General features: G+C 39.4%; 1 protein-coding gene across 2 annotated transcripts in view; it reads left to right on the top strand.

Moving 5' to 3' along the window:
• KIZ (kizuna centrosomal protein) overlaps positions 1-15,101 on the top strand; it is an 86,417-nt gene extending 71,316 nt beyond the window's left edge. For both annotated transcript variants that reach the window (XM_074988436.1, XM_074988435.1), the window contains 3 exons: positions 547-646; positions 9,686-9,726; positions 14,820-15,101. In XM_074988436.1, the coding sequence (XP_074844537.1) occupies positions 547-646; positions 9,686-9,726; positions 14,820-14,923 (245 nt within the window). In that variant the 3' untranslated portion in view covers positions 14,924-15,101. The remainder of the gene's footprint in view (positions 1-546; positions 647-9,685; positions 9,727-14,819) is intronic.
• Positions 15,102-15,692: the final 591 nt, after the last annotated feature.

The following is a 15,692-nucleotide window of genomic DNA, read 5'->3' as shown; positions in this document are numbered from 1 at the left end:
GACGGTGCCTGTAGTATGGTCATGAGAATAAAACCTCAGGTGTAAAATCAAATGGAATGGAACTGAAGTATGAGAGCCAACTATCTGTTTTGAAGATGCAGAGGTTGGGACTGATAATGGAATGGTATGAACAGGTTTTAAGGAGAGTCCCATGAGATAAGGGGGCTGAACTTGGCGAGTCAGGGTGGGGATTTCTTGGTTTAATTCCGTAAATAGCATTATGCCCCTGTCCAAGGAATGGAGATTGAATTAGCAAGTTTATTAAACTTACTAGCAGAGACCCATTTTGCTAGTGTTTTCTGTTCCTGTATCACTGTACATTTTACATGGTATGTGTTTGGTATGTCCACAGTATCAAAATAAACACACAGCAAAGAGTTATTTTACAATATACTTACGTATTTGATTTTTAGAAGCCATGAAACCTGGTTCTCTGTTGCTTAAATAATCTGTTTCCATTGATTTCTGTAAGCCAAAAGTTACTGCATGCTCTGCCTTTTAATTGTTTGCTAAATGTTTACCTTTTGGTGTTTATACTTACCACAGGTTTGAGTATCAGTAGCAATGATTTTAAGACCAAGAAAAACAACAAAATCAGTTCTGATGCTAGTTTTTCATCCAGTGAAGGAAGAAGTCCTTTGTCAAGGTAAAGTCATTAGAGCATTTCATTTCTGAATGGCTTTAACAAAGTAAGAAATGCCTCTAGAAAAGATAAAAAAACTCTGAATATATATTATTTTATTTGTGACTTGAACAAGGGCTAAGGTTTGCATTGTGTTTATTCAGAATAACAATCTAAAGTTTGGTACACCTTAGAAAATATTTGTACCGAAGTCAGGTATTGTTTTGCAGCTGTTGTTTTCTCATTTTAAGACTCAATTGACATCTCAGTGAACCACAAATTAGCGTGTACAGCTGCTCTCAGTAGGGCTACTTAGAGACCAGACAATAGAAGTTGTCAGGAAAAGGGCAGACATAAAACATAAAGTCTTGAAGAAATAAAGTGGCATGTTTCTTTTTGTAGATGTAGCTGAGAAGTAAACGAACTGTAGCTCAATAGTTATTTTTAAAAGTATTTGATGCTAAAATATTTACTTTTTCTTTTACGTTCAAATTGCTTGTGTTTAATTAATGACCTGGCCTTTTTCTTAATGCTGCAATTTATCTTTTTAGATTTGTTAAACTGCAGCAGTTCCTTTTTGATTCTTTAAGCAGTGTGATGTTAGATGTTCCTTGAATTTGTCATCAGTATGAAATACTAATCAAACAGTGGCAGTCAAATTAGTGGTCAAGAAATGATAGAAAATGGAATATAATATAACTATCTCATGAAATTTTAGCTTGCCTTTAGATTGTTATCTGGATGCTTATTAAAACATCACAGTAAGTAGGTTCTGTTAGTATGTGGTTCCTTGTCAAAAAACTGACATTTATGACAGCCGATAAAATACTTTAAAGCATTTTGATGAATTACTTAATCCTATCTACATTTACAGCATGTTTACATTCTTTTGTACTTTTTAATATTCATAATTATTTTATTGGGTGATGTTAATGATCATAGGAAACAGTTGCAAGATCATTTAAGAAGAGATCTTCGTTTCTTATTTTGTGTTTTATTGTGATTTTTAAATGAAATATATTTTCTCTTATTTCAATGCAATAAAGTTAATTCATGTGAAATAGTTGACATACAATATTGACAAAAATAAGGTTTTGCTTTTGTTTAACTAAAACCTGACATATTAACATGATTAAACTTCATTTGATTGAAACTTAGGTGCTCTTTGGCAGACTAATACTCAGAGCAAAAAACCCGTAATATTGAGAGAGAGAGAGAGAGAGAGTGTGTGTGTGTGTGTGTGTTTTTAAAGTCCATGTTTATACATTTTTGGTTAGTCTCTGCTGCTATTGCGTTCAGTGAGAGAGGGATCAGGCCCTTCATGATGATTATAAAACTGCAGGTCTTAAGGTCTTTGAAGAAAAATTACAGTTCAGTGAACTATACAAAAATATTTCAAACATTAGTTCTACTTTGTTTAGCATGTTACAGTGCAGGTTTATGAAGTGTATTGGCAACTTTTAAAAAAATTAAATGGTATGTACATAAAATTATTTAGTCTTAATTTTGCCTTTTCAGTATGCACACAAAGCAGATTTTGGAAACCATTTACTTTGCCTTGCCTTTGTCCTATTTATTCCTTCTTTAGAAGTGCAAACAATCCCTAATACAATAGTTTTAAGATATTTTTCAAGAGTTGTTTTGTAAGTTGCATCATAGAGTTATTTAGGAAAATAACTTAGAAATAATATTCCCTTTTCAACACAGAGTCTATTAGTAACACTTGCTACAGGACACTTGACATCTGTCTGACAAAGATATTTGGAAGCGCAAAGTAGCCAAAGTAGTATGAAAGAATGGGAAATAGAGAGCTCAGGTGGTTGCTTATTTGTGGTCGGGATTCAGTGAAATTTCTTAGAGGCTTACATTTAAGGATTCCACTTATTGCAGTCACTTCTTGTGCTTTATTGCTTTTACAAGTGGTCTCGAAACCAGTACTTGAGAATAAACATAACAGTGTAGTACTGCTGTGGTACTTTTTAAAAATTCTTCTTTGCTCTATCTTGTCACTGAGCTGATGAGTGACCTCGAAAAAGACCCTGCTGGACCTAAATAAAAAAAAAAAAAGGCTTCCTCTGATGTCCTAGAGACAATAATTATGATGTGCCAGTTAAGCCCGAACTACAGCTGAGGGATTTTACTTTAAAGCAGAGGCTTGGACGCAAAAATGCATTTATAGCTCTTTGTCTGGCACCTCATTATGTGTGGGCCTGATTCATTAAGTAATTGGTTTGCAGTTGTTTACATGAGTATTAAGGCTTTCTATTCAGCAGCCTTTGAGAGATACATTGTGCAAATGTTGCATGTTATGAATGCGGAATGAGGGGCAGAGGACCAGTCCTATTGGCTAAACACTGCACTCTGTTGAAAAGCAAGAGAAAGAGATTGGGTGCTGCTTTGCATAGCAATGACTTTCTTAATAAGCTTTACAGATTAATACACACAAGCTATAAAAGATGCAAAGAGATACTCTTAGCACATTTGTACATGCTCATTTCACTATTATGGTGCTGGAGATGGGAAGAATTGAGTTCTTTCATATTCAGTTTTTCAGTGCAATGTCCTCAGTGCATGAGACTTAATAGAATCCGATATTTATTGTATTATAACTCATGGGGAAGTAGGCAGATCTGCAACAGTTTATTATTAAAGATTCTTTCAGTGTAAATCTTTTTCTGCTATTGTATTTCCTACAGCAAAATCATTTTGTGGTTGAGCGGGGATGAAAGGCATGATGTACGAAGGAGTGAGTCTTAATAGGAAGCTGCTCTCTGAGTAAAGACCACTTGTTCCCTTTTGTTCAAAGGTGCATGCCATAGCTTCCTCTTCTCCCACAAATATTGTCCTGTTTTGCTTTAACTATAAAACTATTTTTCCTGGATTCATTTACTCTTCTGAGAATGTTTAAAGTGATTGAGGTGTAACTTCTGTTTGACAAGTGTAATATTTTGCCAAAAGAAAAGAATGTGTTAAGTAATATAATTACTTGGGAGAAAAGGTCATGCCTGAATCTCTCTAAAAGACTGGGCAGAACACGATGTGTGTGGCATTTCGTAGTCCTGTAGCAACAGAATCAGCCAGTGGAGGTCACTAGTATTCTGGATAATTCTGTATTTTGATGCAGGCAGTTTGTTTCTTAGGCTTGTTTGTTCAGATTTCAAAATGATCTGAAGATTAAAGATAAACTGTAGCCTGAAAGATGTTTAATTTGTCAACATACAAAAACTCCACAAAGTATTTTTAATTGTGATTAAATTGTATTCTGGGAGGAATCTGTAATGTTTTGTATACATTTATTTCTTAAGCAAAAGCTGCATTTTTTATTAATGTTATATTTATTTCTAAGTAAATAGAAATCTGTCAATTGCAATTCATCCTCTTAATTATTTTATAAAACAGTATTTATAATGAAGTAGTAACCAACATGCATTTTTAAATGCCATAGCATACTAAATTGTAGGCAGTCACTTTGACCATCAGGGGGCACTCAGACTTTGCTAAATTAAAACAGCTTCCAAATTTCATCGTGCTTTTCCAAGTTGTTTATTTATACTGTTTGGAAGCCCTTCGTTTCAGTTTTTAATTTCTTGTTCATGTTTAATTGATTTATAAGAATTTCTTTTTTCTGAAGTTCTAAGGAGATGCTACAGAGATTAGTAAGAGGTTACATTTATATATTTTCCAGAAAATTTACAGGGACTTGAATAATGATCCAAAACCTTGAAATTAACAGGCTCCAATATATTTATTCTAGGTCATTTATTATGTATACCGTTATCTTCAAAGATACATAGGAGAATGAATGCCCAACTAAAATCTTTATTTTATTTTGACATAATTTTATAATGTTTTAATCCTCTAAATTCTTTGCAAAGAAGTAAACATTTTTATAAATAATTGACTTCACAGCTATATTTCTGACATTGCAGTGTAAACATGACCTATTCAAAACTTACTGTAATGCGTGGTTTCTAATCTGAACTATAGATATCAGTAGCAGCTTATGTTGATTAGTCAGGACCTTTCATAAAACTTTGTTTAAAAGCAAGTTTTTACCTGTTTTATAAAGTTACTGACACACATTTCATTCTTGATTTTTATGTTTTGTGGTTCTGCTGTTAGCAAAGGAAATGGGTTACTCTAGTTGAAAATTCATTGCTCCCAGCACAAAGCTAGGCTCACGTGAGCATTGTGCATGAAACTAAGTGGTAGGAAAAAGAAAGGAGAGAGAAATTTCCACACACCCTAAACTCAGAGATCTTCAACAGCCAGTGTTCCAGCCTATGAAATAGCCACAGCTGCCCCACTGAGTCTTTTGTGTGGAGGATTCAGATACACCTTAATGCAGATCTGGCGGGTCATTGCCCCTACACCCCCTCCTCCCCTGTGATGCAGGCCTATTGAGGCCTGGCAGAGACCCTTGTACTATTCATGGAACATGGAGGCAGGCCTTCTGTGCACCTACATCACATGCTTGCCTTACACATAGCCACTATTGGTTTAAGTGGTACAGCAGACCTGGTGTGGACCCTGGGCATATGGGTGAATTTCATGCTTTGTGCCTCAGTTCTTACAGGTCTAGTGTATGAAAGTAAAAGGTTGCTAGCTTAATGGCTAGAAAGTCTGGTCTTAAATGGACTGTGTCTTGTCTTAGCTCTGTATATCATAATTTGAATGTGATTTCACTTGGAAGCCTTGGCTTTCGTGTAGTCTTCAGTTTTATTATTAATGAAATTACTATTAGATGGTATTTATAGAAACAAGATTCAGGCCATAATTCTCTGTTTGTTTCCATTCATCTTCATTAAGTGCATTTTTTCTTTCAGCAGTGATTGCACAGACATAAGCCAACTTTCCTTTTCATGTTTAAAAGTGCAGAAAAATGTTTTCATCAACTGCACCTACCTTGAGTTACTTATCAGGAGGAAGCAATAGCCCACATTGAAGCAAGTTTTTATTCTAATTCACAGAAAAAATATCTGTGACCACCCAGGAATGGAGATGTTTTCTCACAGCATAGAGACTGGAATTAAGTAGTCAGGCTAACGTTTTATCAATGATGAGCTTTTTTAGACAAGTTGAAAAATGAATAATTTTGGAGAAGGACCACAACTTCATTTCAATTTGTTGTCGTGAAGAAATTCTATAGCAGCTATCGCACAGTCTGAGGTTACTAAGAATTGCCTTATGAAAAAGAAACAATTTTATTTGTCTATCACATGATATTGTATCTCAACAATGCTTTTGCAAGATAGATTCACACAGGCTTCAAGCTCTATTCCAAGATTAGCCAATCTACTTCCAGGTATATTTTTATGTATTATCAGTGCTTCTATAAATGGGCCCTTTTCAGTTTTGTTTTCCTGATGGAATATCTTTTTTGTTTTCTCTTAACATATAGAGTAAGGGTTCAACAAGTTCTCTGGCAGAATAGAAATAAAATAAAGTTTTTCACTGGAACTTCTTTGACTTGATGCACTCTTTTAGTATGTACCACAGGGTATCTAGACCAGTTCTATTCAGATGTTTTTCTTTAACCAGGGGAAAAATATTCTTCAAGAAATTTTTCACTTCCTTATTCTTTCCAGATCATCCTTCATGTAGTCTTAATGGACTCAACAGGCGTCAAAATGGGATATCTGTTCTGGAGGAAAATAGCATTTGGAAGTTAAACTGCTTTTTGATAGAACCTTGACATCTTTGGTTTTGTGCTGGCCTACTTTTAAAGAAGTAGAAGCACATGAAAAGAGGAACAAGAGTCTATGAAGGAGATGGCCTGAAGCAATAATATTTGCCTCAACTCATCTCTCCTGCGTGGACTTACATTTTGTCCTTAGCAGTTGTGGGGTTTATGATATTCTTACTATATGGATGATGACTCATCGTATTTGCTTTTTGAAATTTGAAATATTTGAAATATGAATCTTCTGAAATACAGCCAGATCTTGTCTTCTATCTGCATTGGCTAACATGTAATTTCAGGGTGCTGTTTAGGAAATGACACTTGTCATGTATTTTCTTTTTCCAAGTCTGAATTCAGAGCAGTTCAGTAATTCTCAGCTCTCCATTCCTCTGGCCTCCCATTTCCATTTTCTAACACTTTCCCAGCATTTATTTCCATGTTAATGTTTTCATAAAAGATTTGTCTCAGAATTCTACCAAGCCTCTTCTAATGCCTATTTCAGTAGCTATATCCCTTGCTGTTCATCTTCTGTTCTGCCACGTCAAAGGCAAGATCTTGGTTTGCTGTTGCTGCTCTGTGCCATATTGTTGGTGGGTTCTGGTCCTAAAGCCAGTCAGCCATATGAGACACCCTTTGGGTCCTTAGCGATTTCATCCCTACTCACCTCTCTTCTCCCACCAAAGAGGGGCATGAGGGGGCCAAGGTCCTGTGATCATGGCTTCCCTATAACCCTGTTCATTCCTGGCTATCACATCAGCCCCATGAGGCCATTAGCAGTCAGCATAACATAGTGTTGGCTTCATACAGCTTAAAGTTCTGCCAAAGGGATAACTGAAACAGAAACCCAGCTAGCTCATGATTGGGAGGAAAACCCAATTTTCCATTCACACTACCAGGCATATTCAAGGATCTGGACCCAGATGATAAGTTGTGTTATTTGGGGCAGAGCCAGACAAAAAGCTGAGTACAGAGGCCTCCTGAACACTCTACCCTGATGTGATAATAATCAACCCCCACTTATTGATTATGGAAGAGGAAGAGGGAAGCTGAGTGTAAAGAGTGGCTATGAAATTATTTTGCTTTGCTGATATATGTGAAAAATGAAATGGGTCTGGTCATACAAGTCACCTCACTCAGCAACAAGTGGCAACCAATTATATCCCATGAGAAAAAAATGTTGCAACCAGAAGGGCATCTTCTGATATTCATTTCTGTAGCTGAATCTGTAAGGTACAGAGTGCTTCTGGGGACATGCTGAGAACTGTCCCCTCTTAAACTAAATGGGAGCTGAGGGTGCTCAGCACCTTGCAGGACTGAGTCTTTAGTCCGGAATTCAAGCAAGCCATCCCTTCGCATCAATCCCTGCAAGACCCCTTAAAATAAAAGGGACATGAGCATGTACTTAAAGTTAGGCACATGCTTTTATGTTCATTGCTAAATGACTAGGTTGGCCATCTTCATAAGTGTTTTGTTCAACTGGAGCTGAGGTGGTTAAACTGTATGTCTAATGAGCCTCACCTTGAGGGCAAAATGTGGTAGTGTTTGTTTTGCTTTGTCCGGGGAAGAGTTTTTAGGTTCGTGAAGAAGGGTCTCAAACAGATTCCCTTTGAATGGTATAAAATATAAGGTCAGTGCTATAAGATTAATAACATTTTGCTTCAGTGAGATATATTGACAGTTTGGCAACTAAATATTTTTAAAACATTTGAAATTACATTTGTGACTATAAATTCTTGAGTTTTAGTATTTTGTTGAAAGTTAACTGACATTTTTAGTAAAGACAGCAGATTTTAGATTGTCTAGTGTTTTTGCCCACATTTAACAGGAATACAAAATAACCCATCATACAACACAAGATATTCTTTTGCTTTAGCTAAAATGTTATAGCTGTAGTGTAATGAAACTATCCTCCTGTTCTTCAGTTATCTTTTCAGTTGTTCATTAGTAGATCTTAATAGATATACTCCTTATCCTCGAGACCTTACTCACCACTGGGATTACTTGCTTGAGTGCAAATTTGCAATGTCAGTCTCTGTAATTCAACAGAGGAATTTGTGAGATAGTAAATTTTCTTTAAAGGACTATTCAGAGATTATTTGTAAAAATGGTTTTACATTTAGGATCTCTCTCTGACATCCCTGTGATAGTAAATAAACTATTTCTTTTAAATCCTTAGCTTTAAATAGTCATCTTTAGGCTCTCTCTCTTTCAAATGGAGTACTACAGGTATATAAAATCACAACATAACTGATTTAAGACTAAGTCTTGTTTTTACTGCCATGAGGGTTTCAAACGGCAAATTGACATTGGTTTATATTTCAACAGTTTAAACAGGCCTGTCGTAGAAATCTTCTATTCAGTCTTCCTTACGAAAATCAACTTAACGCTTTGTTTAGTGCTTATCACAGGATTGTTAATATAACAGTTAATTCTCATACATCATTGCCCGATGTGATTATTTCACAGCCACAACACAATACACATGCTGCACACAAAAGATCAAAATGATTCCAGCTTGTTTGAGAGAATGAAAAGGGTTTGTGATGCTCTACACACAAGATCAGTCACTTAACAGAACAGAATTGGAACTGCATATGCATCAAGGTAGATCAAAGGCATCTGAAAGGTTTCACATTTACATAGAGATATAGGTGATGTGATGGGAACCCATTAGCTAAGTTCTAAGAACACTTTTGGCAACAAGGGAAATGAGGAAATTTGGTGGGGACTGTTTTTGTTTTATTGGCTCTATTCTCTTTACTATTCTGTATTTTAAAAGGTGTGAAGGTTTCATGTGCAGTAAGGACATTCAGGGCCAGATCCTGTGTTGAGTAAATCAGCATTTGGTTTCATTCAAGCTGTTCTAGATAACCCCAGCTGAGGGGGATAGGGGAGGATAGTTTAGTGGCCCAAGCATTGGCCTACTAAATCTAGGGTTGTGATCTCAGTCCTTGAGGAGGTGGTTTAGGGATCTGGGACAAATAGATTGGGGGAAAAAAAATCTGTCTGGGATTCCAGTTCTATGAGAGAGGTATATCTCCATATAATTTTTGATCCTGCTTTAGGCAGGCGGCTGGACTAGATGACCTCCTGAGGTCCCTTCCAGCCCTGTGATTCTAAGATACGGCCCTGAATATCCTTACTGGGCATGAAACCTTTACAACTTTTCAATGGAATGTCATTGCCATGCACGAAGCTGTATCATTATGTGTTCTAAAATGTGTTGAACCCTTTTGTTTGTGGCTTTTTATAGAGGTGCAGATACAAAACTTAAAAATCTAATAACTTTAGTGGAATGCGTAGAACCATTGATTTGACTCTTAAACTTTTAATATTGTTCTACCATGTTCTGAATACAAAAATGTTGCTTTGTTTTGCAGGAACACAAGCAAAAGCAGAATAACCACTATAAAATCCAAAGGTGAGAAACAAATATTTATTCTTTTTAAAAATGTTCTTCTCAACTTAATTTGTGTATATGCAAAGCAAAGTAATGAGCCTCCACCTTGGAAAAGAGGGGACACGATAAAACCTACATAAAATTTTCGGTGGTGTTGAGAAGGTAGATCTGGAGTTTCTCTCCACTCTGTCTCATAACAGATGAACCAGAGGAAAATTAAATTAAATTGTAAGATGGCAAATTCAAAACCAGTAAAAAGAAAAAAAAAATGTTACAAAATGTATAATTAAGCTGTGGAACTCCAAATTTGGCAAGACTCAAAGGACTTGGCATTTATGTGGATAACAAGAATGTCGTGAGTTATAAAAGTTAATGCTAACGTGTTTATAGGACTATGAAAGCCTCACGTGTCAGAGTGTATGTCAGGGACTAATAATTAGGGATTAGGAGGTGTGATAATGTAAAAGGCAGATTCCCCTCACCTCTGCCTAATGAGAGGTTTTTTGGATCTTCCTATGACGCTTCTATTGCTGACCATTGTCAGAGACAGTACGTGGAGCTATACAGACCACAGATCTGGCCTATATGGTGATTTCTTCTGTCACTCATTAGTTGCAGTGCTCTTGTTGCATAACAGGGAGTTATCGCATTTAACCTAAGAGCACAGCTGTGTGGTGTGTACTACTTAGGGACCCAATTGACTTACACTGAGCATCACATTTAAGCAAGTGACTCTTAGCTTTCGAAGTACTGGACAGCTGTTTGTTCCTGCTTAATGCCCCTCCACTCATCTCTGCTGACATTCCACTTGCTGCTCTCAACCCTCTTGCTTAGTGGCTCCTCTTACATCTTTCTCCAAGTCTCCTAGCTTTGCCTTCTTCCATGAACAGTCTCCCCTCCACCTGTGTGCCATCTGACCACCCTCTTCCGTCCAGCCCCTCTAGGTAGTACTGTTTTTCTCTGGAGCCCTTCAATCACAATCCATCCCGCAGAGCACTGAAAATAGTGAAAATCCACCCATGAATGAAACAAACAAAAACCAGCCTAATCCCTCGAGAGATGTAATAAATGAGTCAGTTCAATTGATTTGTTCTTTAGTGGCAAACTTAGCCCATTTTCCTTGCATCTACTGATGTTTCCCCACTATTCACATACTACACACTCCTTTCCTTGCATTTACTAATGTTTCCCCACTACACACGCTTCCATCAGTTGTCTTTTTGTTGCACTTTTGATCCAAGCCGTATAATAAGCCTCTCACGATAGGAGCCTTGCGACTTACAAGAGGGAGCTGAAAACATTTTTTTCTTAAGGAACTATAAAAATGAAAAGGCCTTTTATGGCTTTTGGTCCAGGGAAGCTTTGTAGGACCCTGGGACTGTGCAGCCTCAAAGACTAAATGCAGTTCTAGGGGGAATTTTTTTCTGGCTATGAAATAAACCATTAGTCATCCTGTGCTGCCGTTCTTTACCCTGAACAGACCTGGACTGCTCCCAGCTTCTGGCAGCAGGACTGTGTTGGCAGCCGTATAAGACTCCATTGACTGTGCCCAACTCCTAGCCCTGGAAACAGGTTCAAGATGGGCAAGACCCCAGGCTTTGAACTGCTTAGCCTCTCTCGAGGGTCACACTTCAGTAACAAAGAAAAAAATCAATTTCCTTGTGCCAGCCCCAAAGTGAACATGGACATCGGATTTTGGGGCATGTGGAATTGCCCGTAGTCATGACAGCTGGGTGCACAACTGTATGTGTGCAGTGGTGCATTTTTTGTCAGTGCAAGCGAGCTTCCTTTTTGTAGACAGATTTCACAATGAATACTTCATTCTTCTCTGTCAGTTTTACACCAACTCCACCGGCTTCAGTTATCCTGATTTACTTTGCTGTAAATGAAAGGCATTTTGGGACCTGAGTGTCTTGTGCCTGGAGTCCACCCTTACTGGGCCTGTAGTCCCTAGCCACAGAGGATCTATTTGAGGTGGGCAGTCTGTGTGGTCATGGTATTGCCCGAAGCACTAAGAGCTCCGAGACCTCTTGAACAGAATGAATGAACGAGTTAACAGGCCACTTGCCTTTTGCCTTGCTGCTATATCTCTGCTCCCATTGCCTTGGGGCACCGTTGCAACTCTGTGAGCCACTGCCATCAGCAGCCCATTTGGCGTGGAAGACTGCACAGTGCAGAGGGGTCAGGCTGCAAGTTACTGCAAACTTGGTCTGAGCTAACTTCAAGTTTGGAGGGAGAAGAACTGGGGGAGCATGGATGACCCTCCAGAGGGCCCCTACAAACAGGCTTCTGTGCAGTTGGAGAGAAGGGGAAGGAATGTGCCATGGAGGTAGCAGTCTTATTTCCATGCCTCTCATCCCCCAGCGGGGCTCTGCCGCTGTAGTCTGCCTTATTCTTACAGAAGTAGAGCAGCTTTCGATCCTACATTAAGATGCTGCCAAAGTCAGTAGGGCCAGAACTTGCCCCATCTTCTCCCCTTGGCTTTTTGTAAAGTCCCTGTGTCTTTCCTGTGTATTGCTTTTCCACACCAAATGCTTCAGTGCTGTCTCCCTCTCAGTACTGTTCACACCAGCAGCAAGCGCAGCATTCGTGAGCTACCCACCTCCCACATGGCAGCATGTGCAGATGTTAGGAAAGAACGGTTACTGTATGGGGTTTGTTAAGAAGGTTAACATGAAAAATGAATTAATTATTGACCAATGAGTTGGCAAGTCCTCACGTTGAACCAAATATATGACAGTGTTTCTCTCTGAAGCACATTGTATTTTTTTTTCCAAATTTTTAAAATGCTAGAGAGGCCCGGGCTGTTCCCCTTAGCACTGAAATGAGTGAATTTCATGCCTGGGGACGCTTTGGGAGACTGCTGTATCACAAATCTCACTACTGTCGTTTCTGCTGTACACTCGGATTTGATCCTGCAGCAAAGTTGTGACACTTTATTTGTGACCTCACTGACATTTCTTTGCCAGCTCTGTGATGTCAGAGTGATTGTGACCTCCCTTCAGAGTTGAGTACGTAGAGAATTGGAGTATAACGACCAAGTTCCTGTTCCGTCAGACAGCAGATGATCAAGTAAATTGCTCTGAGAGGAAATGTTCTATCAAGCCACCTGGAGAAACAATGAAGTGGAACTTCTCAATCAGTGTGCAGTATTTGTGCACAACGATCCAATTAACAATATTAGCCTTGTAAGCTGCACACTGTGTTGGAAATTCATACCTAAAAGCAGTGCTTTCTTTTTTTAAAGGGCGGCGGAAAAAAGAGCCACTATCCAGCTGGCTCCCCAGCTACGCCTCCACCAGGGTTCCCATGGCTAGGGCTGCCAGTGGGGCTCTACACCCCAGACAGCTCCCCCCCGTGGGGCTGCCAGTGACCTCTACCCCCTGGCCGGGTCACTGGAGCTGTAGCTACCAGCAGAGCTCTGCACACCAGCCAATTCCCAGTCCCAGGGCGGCTGGGGAAGTCCACAGGATAGGAGTTGGTGGCAGAGCTCTGCACACCAGCCAGCTCCCAGCCCCAGGGCTGATGGGGTTCCCCAGGCCCCAGCCAGGTCCCTGGGGCTGGAGCTGCTGGCAGGGCTCCACACCCCGGCCATGGGGCTGGTGGAGTCTCCCTGCCTCCCAGCCAGGCATCCTGGCTGGGAGGTGCCAGTACTGCATATACCCTGCCACTGTCACAGAAAAGCACTGCCTAAAAATATAATACCGTAATACCAACTAGACGTAGACCATGAGCATAAGCTGGTGATGGGTTCTGAGTTAGCTGTTACCAAAAAGGAGATCTTGGAGTCACTGTGGACTGTTGTCTTAAAACTTCTGCTCTACAGCCAGCAATGGTCAAATAGTCTAATAGTACGTTTAGGAACTGTCAGAGAGAGGCTGGAGAGTAAGACAGAAAATATCATTGTCATACTATATAAATCTATAGCGTGCCTACCTCTTGAATACTGAACCCTGTTCTGGTTGCTGCATGACAAAAAAGATGCAATAGAACTGAAAAAGGATCTAAGAAGAATGAAAAAAAAAATGAGGGTCTGAAATGGCTTCCATGTGAGGAGGGGCTAAAGAGACAAGGGGGTCAGTTTAGGAAAGAGACAGTTAAGCTGGGGAAATGACAGAGGTCTCAAGAAAATCATGAATGATGTGGATAAAGTGAAGACGGAAGTGTTATTTCCTTTTACGCACAATACAAAAAGCAGGGCTTATCCAATGAGGGATGGGGAGGGATAGCTCAGTGGTTTGAGCATGGGCCTGCTAAACTGAGGGTTGTGAGCTCAGTCCTTGAGAGGGCCATTTAGGGATCTGGGGCAAATATGCTTTTTTAAAAAAGGAATGGTGGGCAGGGGACTGGACTCAATGACTTCCTGAGGTCCCTTCCAGATCTGTGTGTGTGTGTGTATAAAATGGAATTAATAGGCAGCATATTTAATACAAACAAAATGGTGGTACTTCATACAGCATGCAGCTGACTGTGAAACTGATTGCCATGGGATGTTATGATGTCAGAAGTGTAACAGTGCAAACAAGAATTCGATACATTCCTGGAGGACAAGTGCATCAATGGCTGTTAGCCAAGATGGGCAGAGATACCACCAGTGCTTGGGGTGACTCTAGACCTCAGACGACTAGAAGTGAGGGGTGGACCCCTCCAAAATTGCTCTGTAGGCTCTCCCTCATGTGCTGGTACAGTCCACTCTCAGAGACGTTTATAAACAATGAGAAGTCCTGTGCCACCTTATAGACTAACAGATACCTTGGAGCATAAGCTTTTGTGGGCAGAGACCCACTTTGTTAGATGCATGACATCTGATAAAGCAGGTCTTTGCCCGTGAAAGCTTCTGCTCCAAAATAACTGTTAGTCTATAAGGTGCCGCAGGACTTCTTGTTGTTTTTGCAGACACAGACTAATATGGTTACCCCTTTGATATCAGAGACGGGACACTGGGCAAGATGAACTAGTCTGATCCAGTATGACAACTCTCAATGCTCTAATGAGTTACATAGTGTTTCTGAATCGCTGTTGTCTGTCTCAGTTCAAGTCTGCTACAATATGTATGTTTGTGTAAAAATGTTCTGATTTATTATTTACTTTGGTGGGTTTTTTTTTCCTCCCAGCTTTCTGGGGTGAATCTGATGACAGCAACTCAGAAATTGAAGCGGCTTTGCGTCCACAAACCCAGGATACACATGCAGATGAATTTGATGACTTCTATGACTAACGCCCTTAACGTGTTGAGGTGGGGAAATGATAAGGAGTGTTCTCCTGCAGAAACTGCAATTTTAGTCTGTGTGTTTGGGTCCATATGGCTGTATTGTCTCTAATATCTTGGTAGTTAGATTCTTGTTTAGCTATATATATGTTGAACAAATGATGGTCGGTGTCTCTCTTTGCTTGTATACATGAGTTTTTTATTAAAAGTATATTTTAAAAATATTTTGAATTCAGACAAACTTCTTTTAAAGTAGGCTATACTTTTTAAACAAAAATCAGATCATGATCTCTGTTACTTTACAGCTCATGAGAATGTGTGTCAGTGGTTGGCTGTTCCCCCCAGATGCAAGGCAGGTGATAGTATCTCTTTAGCTGTTTGCAAAAAGATCAAGGTCTCCACGAACTCTCGCCTTCTGTTGAAATCAATGGAGAACGGCTGGAAAATGTGGAGCGTTTTCCATACCTTGGAAGACATCTTTCTGCTAAAGTTGACATTGACACAAAAACCCAGCATTGTCTGAGCTCTGCTTTTGCCTGCCTAAGACAAAGGGTCTTTGAAAACCAGGACATCTGTGCCTAGACAAAGCTCCTTGTATACCATGCAGTGGTTATTCCAGTGCTACTATATGCATGTAAAACCTGGACAATATACATGTGTTGTCTGAAGGCACTTGAACAAGATCATCAGCATTGCCACAGACACTAGCATCCTGGAAGAGTAGAACATGGCCAGCATTGAAGCCATTATCATTCATCAACAACTTTGTCGGACTGGT

This window comes from Carettochelys insculpta, chromosome 3 (genome assembly GCF_033958435.1).
Source record: "Carettochelys insculpta isolate YL-2023 chromosome 3, ASM3395843v1, whole genome shotgun sequence".
Lineage (NCBI taxonomy): Eukaryota > Metazoa > Chordata > Testudines > Carettochelyidae > Carettochelys > Carettochelys insculpta.
This window is presented reverse-complemented; position numbering and strand designations above follow the sequence as displayed.